The sequence below is a fragment of the Lepus europaeus genome, chromosome 12 (genome assembly GCF_033115175.1).
Source record: "Lepus europaeus isolate LE1 chromosome 12, mLepTim1.pri, whole genome shotgun sequence".
NCBI lineage: Eukaryota > Metazoa > Chordata > Mammalia > Lagomorpha > Leporidae > Lepus > Lepus europaeus.
In genome coordinates this window covers 95,052,554-95,068,959 of record NC_084838.1, presented here as the reverse complement: position 1 = coordinate 95,068,959, position 16,406 = coordinate 95,052,554, and the positions used below count along the sequence as shown (strand labels likewise).

The following is a 16,406-nucleotide window of genomic DNA, read 5'->3' as shown; positions in this document are numbered from 1 at the left end:
ATTGAAGGTAGGGGCAGTGCAGTCAGGTTGCCGGTGTGGGACAGCTGCATCCCATATCGGAGCCCCTGGGTTCCTGTCCTGGCTCTGTCCCAGTTCCGGCTTCCTGCCAGCACACACCCAGGGAGGCAGCAAGGGGGAGCTCAGGTGGTTGGCTCCCAGCAACCCACATAGGAGAACTGAACTGAGTTCCCAGCTCCTGGCTTCAGCCTGGCCCAGCCCCAGCCATTGGCAAGCATTGAGGAATGAACTAGCAGATGGGAGGTCTTATCTGTCAGCCTCTCAAATAAATAAATTCTTAACAAACAAGGAGGGAAGATACCGTGCCCAGATTTCATGTTTGAGTCCCTGCTAAGATTTGAGAAGCATTGAGCATTTGACTTTGGTGTCCATTTTTGGGAAGCCAGGTTAATTGGGACACTTGTCTTCGAGTCTCAAGGCAAGGCCTTTCTGGTAGATGTAGTTAAGGATGTGACTTTGTGATGTTATCCGCAGAGTGAGTTTTCCTTTTGGGAAGAATTGGAGAACTGCCAAACAAGAGACCATCTCCTCTGAACAGCCTTGGCACTCTGTGTGACAGCCACTCTTGGGTTGGAATGCTGTGGCTGTGTGGAGAGGCAAGGTCAAGATCATGTAGAAGTGAGAGCTAATGCAGAATTAGACAGGGCAGACCCAAATGTCAGCGACCATGGGCTCATTTGGGTTGCCTCAGTCTAAGAAGAGACGCTGGTCTGTGTGCCTTTGGGGGTCGCTGGGGAGGGAGACACACACCTCTGATCTTCAAGTGAAGAGGAGTTCAACTAGGAGTGTCACAGAGAACAGCTCAGTCCGTTGGCTGGTGGATGGCACAGCCCACTGGGCAGTTCAGCATTGTGGGATTTCATCCTTCTAGAATGCCTGCCAGGGTTTGCTCCCTGAGGTTTGGTACAGGATGAATTAAGCGGTGGAATAGCTATGGCAGTGTAGCCCAGCACCTTGCAAACTATGATGTCCCTCCCCATAAACCATCCGAAGCCCCCTTCCCACACCAGTGGGAATTGGGGGCGGGGGCAGAGTGTGCCTCCCAGTACAGACCACTGATAAGTCGATGAGCCAATTAGTCAAATCTGGTTTGCCAATGCCGAATGGGTGGTTGCCTGACCTGGGAGCAGGTTTTGGTCTGTGTTATTGGAAACCCTTCATTGACTCTGCCTTTTCCTTTATTTCCTTTGTCTACATTTACTCAGACATTTGTATTGGGTCTTCATGGTGGGGAGGTCCCATATGTACCAGGGTGTCCCTTGCAGAGTCATTTTCCCATCCAGTGCACATGTACTGAGCCCCACAACAGCAAGCTGCTAGGACCCCGCGCCCCTCTGTGTGGCTTGTGGCCTTTGGGGGAAAGACAAGGCCACAGGCGATTCAGGAGCTCAGCAGTTCGATCAGGATCTGGCGCAGCCTTTTTTGGGGTGCTGCCCGAGCTGCGGGGAGGGGTGGCGGGGAGCCACCCGGCCAGCAGCCTGGAGGGCAGGGCTCTCTCGTCTCCCCGGCAGCTGCTCGCTGCCTTCCAGAGATACCTTGATTCCTGTGTAAGGCACTTAAAAGGGCTTCCCGTTTTCTAGAACGGGATGGATTAACCTGATAAAGCCCTCTCTGAGGTCCAACAAATGAGCAGACATTGTATACACGAAGCCGTCAGAAATCTAATTGGTCTGTTTATGCTAAGGTTAGATGGATGGGATGCAAATGTCTTAATGCCTCCGCCGAAAGTCCCAGCAGTTTACATTAGTGCAAGACGTTGGCTGCTTGGTTTCATACTAATGTAGCTCAGAAGTTCCTGGTGTTTACAATAGCTGTGAGGTATTTGTATTTTTATAGGGATCCTCTCTGCTCTCATGTAATGGTGAAGCCTACATGGACATGGCACAGTTGGGTGTCTGTCCCGTTTTATGATCCCAGAGGACTGTTAACAGACAGATATCTTCCCAGAATATTCTCAGACTCTCTCGCCCACCCGGGGGCCCCTTCCGTCAGCGTTGCGCTAGAAATCATTAGTTCAAGAAACGCGTGCACCAGCCGCCGTCCCTGGCCGACAGGCTCACCTTGGCATTCGTGACGGGTCCCAGACCTTAGCCCTCAGCGGTGGGAAAGCAGAACTCCCTGTGCGCGCCCCTCTTGTGCCATGGCGCTGCAGCCTTTATGTTTGAATTGGCTGACGCAAAACAAGAGTATTCAGAGATGCTAAATTGTCCCACAAAAGCTCGGCCCGCGGAGCAGCCCCGCCATTGTGCAGCGCCCGCACCCAGCACAATGCCCCCGGCTCCCACAGAAGGGGCAGAGCATTTGCTTTGCAGAAAAGCTGGTTCCTGTGGTCTAAAAAAAAAAAAAAAAAAAAAAAAGGTCGCCATTGCAGCCACTTGGTTAAAACCGGAACTCACAGACTTCTCGGCAGAAAGTTGGGCCAGCCTCACCTGATACCACCGGAGACTTAATTAGAGAGTCTGCGCTAAAATGCAGAGGCATTTCACAGTGGATTAGCAGCCTGCAGAAGCAGCCCGGCTTTTCCTCCTGCGCTAAATTGTTTCAATTCTACACCCTTCGCTTCATTTGTTTGCTTCTGCTGGGGCAGCCCCTCCCACTGCACCGGGCCTCACATTGTGCTCCTTTCTTGGGCTGAGTCCCGGCTCCGCCACTCGGTTCCAATTCCATATTTTTGTGTTCCTTGTAGCACAGGCATAAATAAGTTACATGCCATGAGGTTTCAGCACATCCTAAGACCCGTTTCTCTTTTCTTCCCTTTGTGAACTCACGCTTGGGGGGTGCGGATTGTAGGAGTGAAAGTCACAAAGGTTACACACACACACACACACCCGTGCTGAATCCCAGCAGTCGTTGCTGGGCGGCGGGTTTCGGCACAGTGGGTGGTGTTTATTTGGGGCACTGGCGTGGATCCCGGGCAGCAGCATTTCCGGCGCTCACAGCGAACGTTCCCGCGTCTCCTCTGTCTTCCAGGTATTTCTTTGCTGTTCTGGCCATCCTGACGATCCTGGGCGTTCTCAACGGACTGGTCTTGCTGCCAGTCCTCTTGTCTTTCTTTGGACCCTATCCTGAGGTCAGTAGCCACGCTGGACATGAGGTCCGGTCCCCGGGCCACCCGAGGGCCGCCTTTCCTGGAGCCACTCTGCACTTAGATGCTAAGCAGCTCGTTCCTCCTTTGCTTTATTTACGGCTTTCGGAAGTGTCTCAATCAATCACGATGGGTTTTTCTGTTTTTTTTTTTTTTCCCTCTCTCCCACTTAATACCTTTGGGAGGGGTGGGGTACAGGGCTGCCTTCTTTTTTTTTTTTTTTTTTTAACCAACCGGTTAGCAGCCTGAGGCCACATCAATGAAAACATTGCATTCAAGAGGACTCTGTGGGCTGACAAAGAGTAAAAAGTGCACGTCCAGCCGTGGGACTTGAGGGTGTCTCACATGGCAGAGACGAGGGGAGGCAGGTGCAGCATGGAATGTGGGGCCCCAGGCAGGGCACACAGACCCCCGGATAGCACCGTGCTTTGAACCTGGAGTGTGTGGCCAGCAGGTGAGCGGACCGTAACACCTCTCCTGTGGCGTTCCCTCAAACAGGTGTCTCCCGCCAATGGTCTTCACCGACTGCCCACCCCTTCCCCTGAGCCACCCCCTGGAGTAGTCCGGTTTGCCGTGCCCCCCAGCCACACCAACAACTCCGACTCCTCCGACTCGGAATACAGCTCCCAGACCACCGTGTCGGGTCTCAGCGAGGAGCTTCGGCACTACGAGGCTGAGCGGGGTGCTGGGGGCCCTGCCCACCAGGTGATCGTGGAAGCCACGGAAAACCCGGTCTTCGCCCGCTCCACAGTAAGTCGCCCTAGGGTACAAGGGAGGGTCTGTCCCACCCGTGGCCGTGGACATGGTGGTCCCAGCGGAGCCCCTGCCCCCTCTGAGTGGCCCGAGCCACTCAGACCAACATTTGTGCCATCCTGAACTGTAAGAATGTCACCTTCCATCCTAAGGTGTGAACTCACAGGGATCCCTCTAGGGCAGGGCGGGGTGAGGCTGCTCTGTGTCGCTTGGGGTCAATCCAGTGTGAGTTCTAGGGCCAGAGGTAAAGCCTGCCTGTCCACCTCACCCCTTCTGTCTCCTTTTTTCTCAACCATCTATGGCTTTAGAATGATACTTTTTTGTGTGTGTTTTTTCCCAATGTATTGCTATTTTTATTACCAGCAGAGAGATGGTTTTAATCTCTTGGCTTTTTCTGTTGTATTTTTCACTTATTATTATTCTAAGACTTTCCTATAAGCTACCGTGCCTCCAAGCTCCTATTCCAGGTGGCTGGAAGGAGCAGAGGAGCTGAGAGCCACACCCCTGAGTCTTAGCCTGCAGTTATTCGGGGAGTCAGCAGGAGCCTGGACCCTTTCCTGCACCCCGTGCATCCCAAGGTGGTCGCACGCACACATACACGCACCCCACCGCTGCCACCCCCACCACCAGGCACTCCGCATGGAAGACCCAGGAAGGCTGTGGGGCTCATGTTGCTGCCCTGAGGGCCCCCTGCAGTCCCTCCAGGAAACGGGTATTCCAGTCCCAGGCCAGAGCAGCCCTTCCTTGAATAACCCGAATTGTCCTCCCCTCACCCCCCATGACGATGCCTGCTGAGTTGCAGCGTGAATCTGCTTTTGTTCAGCAGGAGCCTAAAAATAGGTACAAGCTGAACCACTTTGAAGTTGGTCACGCTCCTTGTGATTGACGTGGCCGCTGTGTTGCTCCGTGCTTTGTGTTAGACCCAGAAAGCAGATTCCTAACAGTCGGGCAGAGCAGCGCTGCCCAATGGTGGAAGCGCCGTGGGCACTGGCCCGTGCAGGAGCTGCCGGCCACACGTGGCCCGTGAGCTCGGGTCCTGTGGCTCGTGGAGATGGAAACCGCCACCACTGTGCGTGTAGGTGTAGGCAGTCCTGCCAGGGCCAGCAGTGGTGGAGTTTTTTTTGCTCAGGGTCTGGTAGACGGAGCAAGGTGGGGTAGCAGATGGTGGAAGGGGAGCAGCTGGATGCTCTCTGACCACAGCTCTGCTTTTATGGGCAATAGCCCTACGTGTCCAGCCAGCTGTTCTGGGAGAGGGCCTGGGACTAGGATCCAAAGAAAGCGCTCTCTTGCCATGGCCTGGAGGTCATTCAAGGAAGGGGTTTTTCCTTGAAGGGGTCAAAGGGCACTGTTGTTTGCCTGGGCTTTCGGGGGGCGGGGGAACCCCCTGTTCCCTTGCCGGCCAATGTTAACCAGCATTCCCCTCTGCAGGTGGTCCATCCCGAAGCGCGACATCACCCGCCATTCAACCCTCGACAGCAGCCCCACCTGGACTCAGGGCCCCTGTCCCCCGGCCGGCAGAGCCAGCAGCCCCGCAGGGATGCCCCCAGAGAGGGCTTGCGGCCACCCCCCTACAGACCGCGCAGAGACGCTTTTGAAGTTTCTACTGAAGGGCACGCTGGCCCCAGCCACAGGGACCGCTTGGGCCCCCGCGGGGCGCGCCCTCACCACCCCGGGAACACGGCGAGTGCTGCGGGGGCCGGCAGCGTGCCGGGCTACCGCCAGCCCATCACCACTGTGACGGCGTCTGCTTCCGTGACTGTGGCCGTGCACCCCCCACCCGTGCCGGAGCCCGGAGCGGGGCGGAACCCCCGAGGGGGCCTCTGCCCTGGCTACGAGGGCTACCCAGAGACTGACCACGGGCTGTTCGAGGATCCCCACGTGCCTTTCCACGTCCGTTGCGAGAGGAGGGACTCCAAGGTGGAGGTCATAGAGCTACAGGACGTGGAGTGTGAGGAGCAGCCCCGGGGAGGCAGCTCCAACTGAGGTGCGTGCAGCGAGAACCGGCGGCTGGGGGCCCCCAGGGGCATCAGCGCATCCCAGACCCGACCCTGGAATGCATCCAGGCTGCCTCTCCAGGGGGGAGCAGCTCACCTCCAGATGGGTTTCTTTTCCCCCACTGTGAGCTGGCAGAGGGGTAATTAAACCAACTGCTGGTTCACTCCCCAGATGGCCACAAAGGCTGGGGCTATACCAGGCTAAAGCCAAGAGCCAGGAGCCTGGAACCCCATCCAGGTCTCCACAAGGGTGGCAGGGGCTCAAACACTTGGGCCATCCTCCACTGCTTTCCCAGGCCCGTTATAATTAGCAGGGAGCTGGATTGGAACTAGAGCAGCCGGGACTCAAACTGGTGTCCATGTGGAATGCCAGCCTGCCAGGTGGCAGCTAAATGCGCTATGCCACCGTGCCGGCCCCTGCTTGTAGGTCTTTATTATTGAAGAACCAGGGCAGGCTCCCTGAACCTGCAAATGCAGGAAATGCCTAGACCACCTCCAAGAAACCCAGGAAAGTGGCAAACTGCCTAAGTGGGACCCTCCTAAGTGGAGGACCACCTGCTGGGGTTGAGTAGTCATCCGGTTTCTGGAGTCCTGCCGTGCCCTCAGCCCAGCCCACCTCCTGGCATCCGGATCCCCAGCACCATAGATCCATCACTTTGGCCAGTCTGTTCTTTATGAGCATGGACCTGTACACCTGGTACTTACTCTTTTATTTTTCTTTTTGTTTGTTTCCTTTTAAAGGGTCGTTAAAATCTGAAGCAAAGAGGCCAAAGATTGGAAGCCCCGCCCCCACCTCTTTCCAGAACTGCCTGGAGCCGCGGGAAGGAGAAGCCGCGAGGGCCAGACAGCAGTTCACTGTTACTGTAACCGATTGTATTATGTTGTGAAATATTTCTATAAATATTTAAGAGGTGTACACATGTAATATAGGACAGAGCGTGTAAAGTGGCGCCATCTGGGGTTTCTCCCTTCCTGCCCCTGGGGCGGGGGCGGGGCCGGGGAGGGGGGGGAGGCCACAGCGGGCCCCTACCTGTTTGTGCGTCGGTCCCTGTGCCACAACCAAGCTTAACCTAGTCTTCAATTTCCAGCATGTTGCTGCTGCTTAAATATTGTATAATTTACCTGTATAATTCTATGCAAATATTGCTTATGTAATAGGATTATTTTGTAAAGGTTCCTGTTTAAAATATTTTAAATTTGCATATCACAACCCTGTGGTAGTATCAAATGTTACTGTTAACTTTCAGACACGCTATGCGTGGTAACGTTTTGTCATTTGATGAGCAGATATGAAGAAAGAACATCAAATCCAGCAGCTTCTCCAGGGGTGGTGTGTGCGGTCTCCCGATGTACTGTACTGTGAGGATTGTTGTTGTTTGTTTGTTCCCGTTTCCTGTCTGTAACCCTCAGCGGGCTCCGCCCCATCAGCCTGCAAGAGTCAAGAACTCTTGGTTGCTTTGCGCTGGCCCAAACATCTGCCTCCGGAGGTGCCCAGGAGAAACCAGACTCCCTTCACATCCGTGCCACCTCCCGAGAGCATTGGGTGCCATCAACTGCCCCAGCTTGGACCGTGGTGCGATGGATGTTGGAACCTCGGGGTAGAATTGACATCCGTCCGTCTTCACTGACGTCAGATAATTAATTAGAGGGCCTTGACTGGGGCCATGAGGCAGTTGGCAGTGTCGGGGCCCTCTCAGGACCCACAAAGACACACACACACACACAATTTAAGAGCAGATTACAAGGCTGGCCCTCCTCTCCAGACAGCAAAACCTGCCCTGTTCATCCAGGCCTCTGGAACAGAGAGGACAGCCGAGCCGGGCTTTCTGGGTCGGTTTGCACCTCTAGTAGGTGGTAGTGAGCGTTCGGGTCAGTGACCCAGGGTCCCAAGGCCTGGAGGGTATGAGTTCCACAGGGGCTCTTCTCTCCGTGAGTTGATGTCGCGGGTGCACACTTGCCAAAGAGATGGAAACTTGAGCCCCCTCCTCTCGCCACTCCTGGTGTTCTTTGGGTGGGCATTGATTGAAGCTGAGGGGTGCTAGTTGCATGCGCCCCACTGAAGGGTGGCTCTCAGCCAGGCGTCAAAGTTTGCTTCTGTATTGATTCTGTTCTCCTCCTCTGGGGTTTGGGTGCTCTTCATCTTTGAGCCAGAGACCAGCAAATGCCAGGCAAGCATTGGGTGCCCGGCTCCCCTTCTGTCTCGACACCAAGAAATCAGAGGGACTGGCTGAGTGCCCCCTCCCACCCCCGGCCGAAGCCTAAGCTACTGTAGGCAGCACGCACACACAGCAATTCCTGGTAGGCACCAAAAAAAGACACGGGCCCCGGGCCCCCAGTACTGCCAGCAGCATAGTGACCTCAGACCTAATACTCACCACCGACCCGTAAGATGCTGATTGGAAGCCAGCAGGGCTGCCAGGTGTATGCGCTAATATGCTGGGGTCCCCAGCTGCCCCCCCTGCTGCTCGCCTGGTGCCTGTGTCAGCCAGTACCCAGCTCTGCTCAGAGAACCGCAGTTCTGCATGGAGGAGAGAGACGATGCAAGATTCCCAAGTCAGCTTCCCCCTCGCCCCTTTCCTGAGCTCAGCCCATGGGGTGCACCAGCTCATGTGGCCCCTTTTTTCTGCACAGCATAGAACTTTCTCCTTGAGTCACATTGACAAAGGGAGAACTCAGGGGCTGGCCAGCAACTAGAATTCTTGCGCTCGCTCTCTCTCTTTTTAAAGTAGTTTTATTTTGTCTGTCTCGTTTGTTCATTTGGATGTTTTAATTTTTTTAAAAAAATCTTTGCTGATATTTATAATTTTGTATCATAAGAATGTTTTCCTACAGTATTTGTCATGCCAGTTTATAACAAAAAATGCAGGGATTTTATTTCTATTGGAAACACTATTACATCTATGTTTTACGTTTGAACAGAATTTTTATTTGTATAGAGTGCTTACTAATGTTAAATAGTTCAGAGTATATGACATTTACATTAAGGACTCATGGTAGCTTTTAGAGTAAGGAGTTTAAAGGAAATAAATATTCAAACTGGGTCTCATTGTCTGCCGATTTGGGTGGAAATGAGTTTTGTGTCATTTCAATTACAAAGATAAAAGTATGCCATATAATTTATTTATATGAAAATTTATTTTTGTAGTGTACATAGTAGTCATCAAGTCTTTTGACAGAAGTATATTTTTAAAGAATTTATATGTGATGAATCCATAATGTCTGGAACTTTGCTGAGACACGAGTGAGGCACACTTGTCATTGTAAACCACAGCAAGCAGAAGCAAATGTTTCACAGTGTTAAGAGAGTGAGAGCGAGTGGAGATTCCAAGCGATTGTGAAATGTTGATTAGTTCCCATGTGTGACCTAGTGTGGTTCTCATTTTAAACCTTGGAAGGTGAAAATGTACAAACTCTCTAAATATTAATGTTCAAACACTGATAGAAATTCTAACATGAATAAAAAATAATATAACTTGTTGGTTATGTCTTTGTTGACGGAATGGTTTTTCCTTCAAGTAGTATATAGAGGCAGGCACTGTGTCCGGCCGTCATAAACTCCATTGTTGCATCCTACCAGCTTCAGAAACTCCCAGAGGCAGTGCTGTTCCTGTTACCAAAAACCTTCCTAAAGTATCCCTCAGAAGCAGGTAGCTCGTTGGGGCTGGCATTGTAGCACAGTGGATTAAGCCACCACCTGCAGCCCCATCAGCCCATATCAGCCTGTTAGAGGGAGTCCCAACTGTTGCTCTGCTTCCAATCCAACTTCCTGCTCATGTGCCTAGCAAGGCAGCAGATGATATAGCCAGTCACGTGGGAGACCAGGATGGCGTTCAGGCTGCTGGCTTTGGCCTAGCCCAGCCTTTGGGGAGTGAACCAGCACATGGAAAATTGTGTGTATATATCTCCCTCTCTCATTATGCCTTTCAAATAAATTTTTTTAAAAAATGTATCCCATCTGTCATCTCTTAGCATACTTTGTTTTCTTATGTGATGCTTGCTACTTAGAGGAAACATGACAAAAGCAGTGACTTATAACATGCAGTGTCATATTTCAAAACAGCATGGCTGATAGTTGTGAAACTGATGGAGCCTGATACAGAATTTGTTTCCTGTGTTCTGTCTCTGCCCCTGATTCTGCCTTTCAGATTCATAAATGGACGTTAAGAAGTGTGCCCTGGCATCAGTTGCACCCTGAGTTACATGTCCTTTGATTCGGCTTTGTTTATGGATATAGCTGCATCCTAGGAGAAAGATAGGAGAGTAGTAGCATCCCAGTGTCACAGCTGTGAGCAGTAAGTAGTGGTGAAGTGGTAAAGGATTCAAGCCCCAAGTCGCTATGAACCTTTGCTGGGTCTTAAAGGGGCCAGCGATACCCTGCTGACCACCTCCTGGCTTGGCACAGATTATCAGAAGGTAGCAGTGTGTAATCCTGTACCTCCGAAGCCGACCCATCTCCCGCCTCCAGCTTCCCTGTGGTGCACACCCTGGCAGGCAGCAGTGATGGCTCAAAGGACACATAGATTCGGTGCGTGGCTCCCAGCCTTGGCTGTTGTGGGCACTGGGGAGTGGAGCAGCAGAGGGGACCATGCTCGCACACTTGCTTGCTTGCTCTCTGCTTCTCAAGAATTAAGTTCATGGAAAATGGAATTAAAAGGTAAGTTTATGGAGCCAGCGCCATGGCTCACTTGGTTAATCCTCTGCCTGTGGCAATGGCACACTGGGTTCTAGCCTCGGTTGGGGCGCCGGATTCTGTCCCGGTTGCTCCTCTTCCAGTCCAGCTCTCTGCTGTGGCCCGGGAGGGCAGTGGAGGATGGCCCAAGTGCTTGGGCTCTTGCACCTGCAAGGGAGACCAGGAGGAAGCACCTGGCTCCTGGCTTCGGATCAGCACAGCCGGCCATAGCGCCATCTGGGGGGTGAACCAATGGAAGGAAGACCTTTCTGTCTCTCTCACTGTCTATCTCTGCCTGTCAAAATTTAAAAAAAAAAAGGTAAGTTTATCATGGTGCAAAAGCAGTTGGCTTCTCAAAAAGTGGGGAATTCCTGTTTGGATTTCCACCTGTGGGCACTCAAATGAACTTCAACTTTGACTTTTGTCCTCTTACTGCCCAGGGCTGCTTTCCCTGGCGGAGCAGGGAAGCGGCTGTAACAGACTGCCTGGCCAGCAGAGCCTACGCCGAGTGACTCTGGCCCCGAAGCAGCTAGCCCGTCCAGCCCAAGGCCGCAGAGCCCGGTGCTGTGCTCCTTTGGCCTTGGAAGCTTGCTAGAAAAGTCAGAGCTTCAGCGCCACCCCAGCTTTCACTCCGTCAGGATCCCTGGCAGTGAGGCCCAGGAAGCTGTGCAAGGAGCAAGCCTGGGAACTTCAGAGGCACCAGCAGAGATGAGCCCTAAATGCCTCCCAGCCGAACGCAGCCATGGTACTCTAATTTGACACAGCCAGTGCAGGCCAGATCTGGAAACAACATAAGCGATCCCGACTCCTGTGTGGTCCTCCCACAAAAACACATGTTCCGCTGTGGGAAAGCATCGAGCCCTGTGAACTTTGCCGTTGCATCTCGGTATCCAGACAGGAATTCCCTCTTTAGAACTCTGCCCGGGCTGTGCAGAGGGCCCCAGAGGGCGTGGGCCCCTGACCCAGTAGGCCACACCCTGCACTGCCCTCCCCACTGTGAGCTGTGAGCTCATCCTGGTGGCGGGCTTGGCCTTGAAACCTTGCAGCCCCCTGGTAATTAAAGAGGAATGTCCCTTTGCAGGTTTTTGAAGGTCAAGAGCAGTAGTGCAGGGGCTGGTGAGAGTCATCTTGAGGGGCACCTGGATCAGTTGCCTCCTTGGGACCCTTCCGAGTGAGGCATGCTGAGAGAAGATAGGATATTTAAGCGAGCTTCTCTTTGGAGGCATTTGTAGTGAACTCTTCCCAAGGGCGATGACAGTGCCACGTAGCCTAGACGTCTTAGAAAACATCATCTTCCTCCCATCTGCTTTAATCAGCCATCTGCTCTTAAGCCAGTCACTGGTTTCATCTGTAATGAACTTGGCTTATTGATTGCCTTAATTGGTTGGAAAAACTGGGAGAGACTTTGAGACATGCTTCCTACCGCCAACTCTGTATTCTTTATAAATGACATAGAGCTAACTTAGTTTTTAATCATGTTGGCCTTGGGAGACTTTTTCAGCAGATTTGTGTTCCCAAATCCACCCCATTTATCCAGGACTTGGGTAAACACAAGGCGCCATTTTTTTTGGCACAACGGGCGTCTTTCGCAGCTTCGGGAAATCCGTGTGCCGCTCTGTTCCGGGCAGTGGCCATGTGGATGTCAAAGCAGGTGTTTCATTTTTTAGAAACTGGTGACTGCTCTTCCGAAAGCTATGGAGAGCATCTGGAAAAAACCTTTGCCAAGTTGTAATCACTTCTCATGGAGGATGCCCACCATAGGAACATGCCTCAAACATGGGTCCGTGTGTTCATCCACGTGGAATGATGGACAGCACGCTGGACACCACTTCCTACATAGTCTCCTGCCGGGACACTATAACTACCTCCATCAGAGGGCTCTTGAAGGGGTAGTCTGGCCCTCTTGGGAACACTTTGAACAGCAGGAAAACAGAGACCCAAGGCTCTTAGGTGAGCAATTAGAGATGACCCAAGTGGAACTTGGTCATGCCTCTAGCTCTGCACGCTCTACTACTCTGTAGGATTTCCTTTTCTGGGGGCAAAGGGACAAGGCATGAGATGCTGCGCAACAAACCAGCTTTGCCCTGCGAATGAGTCTGACTCCAGGGAGCACTGGCACCCACCACTGGTGACCATACCACACTTTTAGCACAGTCACTATTAGATAGTCCATTCTCTGGGAGAGTGTGATCTTCATTTACCTTGCTTCTTTCTTTTTTTTTTTAAGATTTATTTATTTATTTGAAAGAGTTACACACACATAGAGAGAGAGAGAGGTCTTCCATCTGCTGGTTCACTCCCCAGTGGGCCATAATGGCTAGAGCTGCATCAATCTGAAGCCAGGAGCCTGGAGCTTCTTCCAGGTCTCCCATGTGTGTGCAGGGGCCCAAGGACTTGGGCCATCTTCTACTGCTTTCCCAGGCCATAGCAGAGAGCTGGAGCAGAAGTGGAACAGCCAGGACTTGAATTGGAGCTCATATGGGACGCCGGCACTGCAGGCAGCAGCTTTACTCGCAACACCACCGCACCGGCCCCTCATCTTCTTATACTTCGGACTTGAGGCTATTGAGTGTAATGGAAGCTACCAACAGGGGAAAATACGGAGTCAAAGTAGACTCAGAAGCAAGCATGGGAAATACCTTCATCAACAGCGCCATCTTGAAACCTGCAATGGCTTGTATTCACATGGAACGAGAGGCAATGGTAATAACTGGCTTACATTTTATATATATATAACAAACTATGTAGATGGAGGAGGAATAGATGAGCAAGTTCTGACTAGTGAGTTATTATATAATAATGAGGGTTGCACTGTTAAGTCCAAGTCAAGACACCAAAAGCCTCACCTTTGTAATTACAAAGTTAAGTCAACGGCAGTGGTCGGTGGACTTGCAGCCAGGGCCTCTTTCGCAGGCAGAAGAGAAGCACAATGAGGCAGGAGAGGAGACCAGCGATGGCTTAGGAGGGCGAACAAGTGTCCATCAGAGGTGAGCAGGCCACACATCTGGAAAGGGAGGTGCCGGGCTCAAATGCCACCCAAACGAGGAAAAGGCCAGTACGTTGGGGAGAGGGAAAGGAAAAGCAAAAGGATTGGTGCCAACAGTCCTTCCTAAAGCTCTAGGGATGGCAAGAGCAGTTGCCAGCGCCTAACCTCGGTCTTGGGCCTGTACCAGAGCATGCATAGGCACCCATTGTCCTTCGTGGAGTTTCCTACCGATCTCCTGCCTTCTCTGCAGCACTGTGGGAGACGCTCACGATGTTTGCTGCAGGTCATGGAGGCAGTGGCTATACAAGACCTTTGCCATCTTACATCTGGGGAATCTGAAGAAGGAATAGGACTCTCCAGCATCCACCAACAACATCCTCAGCCACTTGAGTGAGACGTAGAACCTAGCTCTCTGGAGTCCGGTCTGATGTTTTGTTTTAAAAGGTTTATTTTGTACTTATTTGAAAGGCAGAACAGGGGCTGGCGCTGTGGCATAGTGGGTAAAGCCGCCACCTGCAGGGCCAGCATTGCCGGTTCTAGTCCCTGCTGCTCCACTTCCGATCCAGCTCTCTGCTATGGCCTGGGAAAGCAGTAGAAGATGGCCCAAGTGCTTGGACCTCTGCACCCACATGGGAGACCTGGAAGAAGCTCCTGGCTCCTGGCTTAAGATCAGCCCAGCCATCTGGGAAGTGAACCATCAGATGGAAGACCCCTCTCTCTCTCTTTCTCTTTCTCTCTGTCAAAGAAAGGCAGAGTGACAGAGAGAGGGACAGACAGAGAGAGAAAAACAAGATCTTCCATCCCCTGATTCATTACCCAAATGGACTCAAGGCTGGACTGGGCCAGGCCAAAGCCAGGGGCCAGCAACTCCTTGCAAGCCTCCCTCCTGGGTGTCAGGAGCCCAGACACTTGGGCCATCAGCAGCAGCCTTCCCAGGCACATTGGCAGGGAGCTGGATCAGAACCAGGACTTGAACCGGTGCTCGTATGGGATGCCAGCGTCACAGGCATCGGCTTAACCCACCGTACCACAACACCGGCCTCTAGTTGGATGTTTCCATTCTTTCTTATCTCTCACATTGCCCCTGTTTGTTTTATGTGTTATTTCCAAGGTTTGGATGAGTCCTGTCTACACAGCCGCCATAGCCAAAGACCTTCAGAGCCTCTCAGCCAGCATGCGTGTGCGCGTGCGAGTCGCCCGTGCTCACGGCAGCGTAGGGCTGCACTCCACAGCTGCAGTGGGAAAAGCAATTAGCAAATCTCTGAATTCTCCTTCTGATTGCACTTAAATTCCAAAAGCTAATTGGCTAAAATGTCCCTCCTTAATTAGAAGCAATTAATATGTGAAACTGGGTTTGCATTTCACAAGAGCCTTCCTTCGGATTTCACGATTGGAATCTCGTCCTTCATTTGCTAATGGTCTCTAATGGCCTGTAATCATAAGGCACACACAATTAAGGTGGGATTTTCAAAGTGGAAGGAAGGAAGGACGCCTGACTTTATCAATTATTCTTCCACGGCTGAGAACACAGCCAGTATCCACCTTGGGCTGTGACCCACACCAGGCGTGCTCACGCTTGCTGAAGCACACCCACGTGCATAGGACGTCCTGACCTGTCACCTCTGGCCCCTTCTGAATCTCCTACTCTCTGCAGCCGCCCCTCAACATCTGTGGGGTCAAGGTTCCAGCCCTGTGCAGATACGGAAATTCGTGGGCACTCAGATTTGGCCTTGTACAAAATGGTGTAGTATTTGCATATGACCTGTGTCATTCTATAAGGCTTAATGCAATGCAAATACAATGTAAATAGTTGTTACATTGCATTGGGCAGGAAATAATAACAATGAAAAAAATCCGCATACATTCCAGTCAGATGGATCTGTGGGTGCTAGGCTCACCGAGGCAGAATAGACTGGCCAAGGACTCCCTGCCTTGCCCAAGTTGGACCTCACAACCCCAGTGCCAACAGAATCCAACTATAAGATGCTGATGATTCAGCTTCATCCTGGGTGGTAATTATTACTAGTAACAGAAGCTCCTGGCCGGCGCCGCGGCTCACTAGGCTAATCCTCCACCTTGAGGCGCCGGCACACCGGGTTCTAGTCCCGGTCGGGGCACTGGATTCTGTCCCGGTTGCTCCTCTTCCAGGCCAGCTCTCTGCTATGGCCAGGGAGTGCAGTGGAGGATGGCCCAAGTGCTTGGGCTCTGCACCCCATGGGAGACCAGGAGAAGCACCTGGCTCCTGCCATCGGATCAGCGTGGTGAGCCAGCCACAGCAGCCATTGGAGGTTGAACCAATGGCAAAAAGGAAGACCTTTCTCTCTGTCTCTCTCTCTCTCACTGTCCACTCTGCCTGTCAAAAAATAAAAAATAAATAAATAAAAACCCCCCAAAAACCAGAAGCTCCTGTTTTGTACAAAAAAGCAGAAAGAGAGAGCTCTCCCAGCAGCTGATTCATTCCCCAAATCCTACAACAGCCAGGCTGGGCCAGGCCCAAACCAGGAGCTGGGAACTCCATCAGGATCTGCCAGGTGGGAGGCAGGGACCCAATTCCCCGAGCCATCCCTGCTGCCTCCCAGTGTGCACGGTAGCAGGAAGCTAGAATCAGAAACGAAGCCGGGGCTCCCACCCAGGTGCTCTGCTATGGGATGCGAGCCACCCCGAGCAGCGATTTCGCCGCTGTGCCAAAGCCCCCATTGTCTTGTTCAGTGTGAGCCAGACCAGAGGTGAGTGAACCCAATAAAAAATAAAGTCATCAGCAGAGATCAAAATGGGCAGGCAGAGAGCTAACACGTGGGAGGAAACAGGACGGAGGGAGAAGAGATGGGGGCTAGGCAGTGAGAAAGGAAAATAAGTTGCAGAGAGAGAGAGAGAGAGAGAGAGAGAGAGCAGTTGTGCAAG

The 16,406-nt window shown here is 52.3% G+C and overlaps 1 protein-coding gene across 2 annotated transcripts in view; it reads left to right on the top strand.

Moving 5' to 3' along the window:
- The window catches only part of PTCH1 (patched 1), a 53,976-nt gene extending 47,131 nt beyond the window's left edge, over window positions 1-6,845 (top strand). For both annotated transcript variants that reach the window (XM_062208548.1, XM_062208549.1), the window contains exons 21-24: window positions 2,989-3,088; window positions 3,602-3,853; window positions 5,285-5,840; window positions 6,592-6,845. In XM_062208548.1, coding sequence (XP_062064532.1) covers window positions 2,989-3,088; window positions 3,602-3,853; window positions 5,285-5,839 — 907 coding nt within the window. In that variant the 3' untranslated portion in view covers window position 5,840; window positions 6,592-6,845. The remainder of the gene's footprint in view (window positions 1-2,988; window positions 3,089-3,601; window positions 3,854-5,284; window positions 5,841-6,591) is intronic.
- The last annotated feature ends 9,561 nt before the right edge of the window (window positions 6,846-16,406 follow it).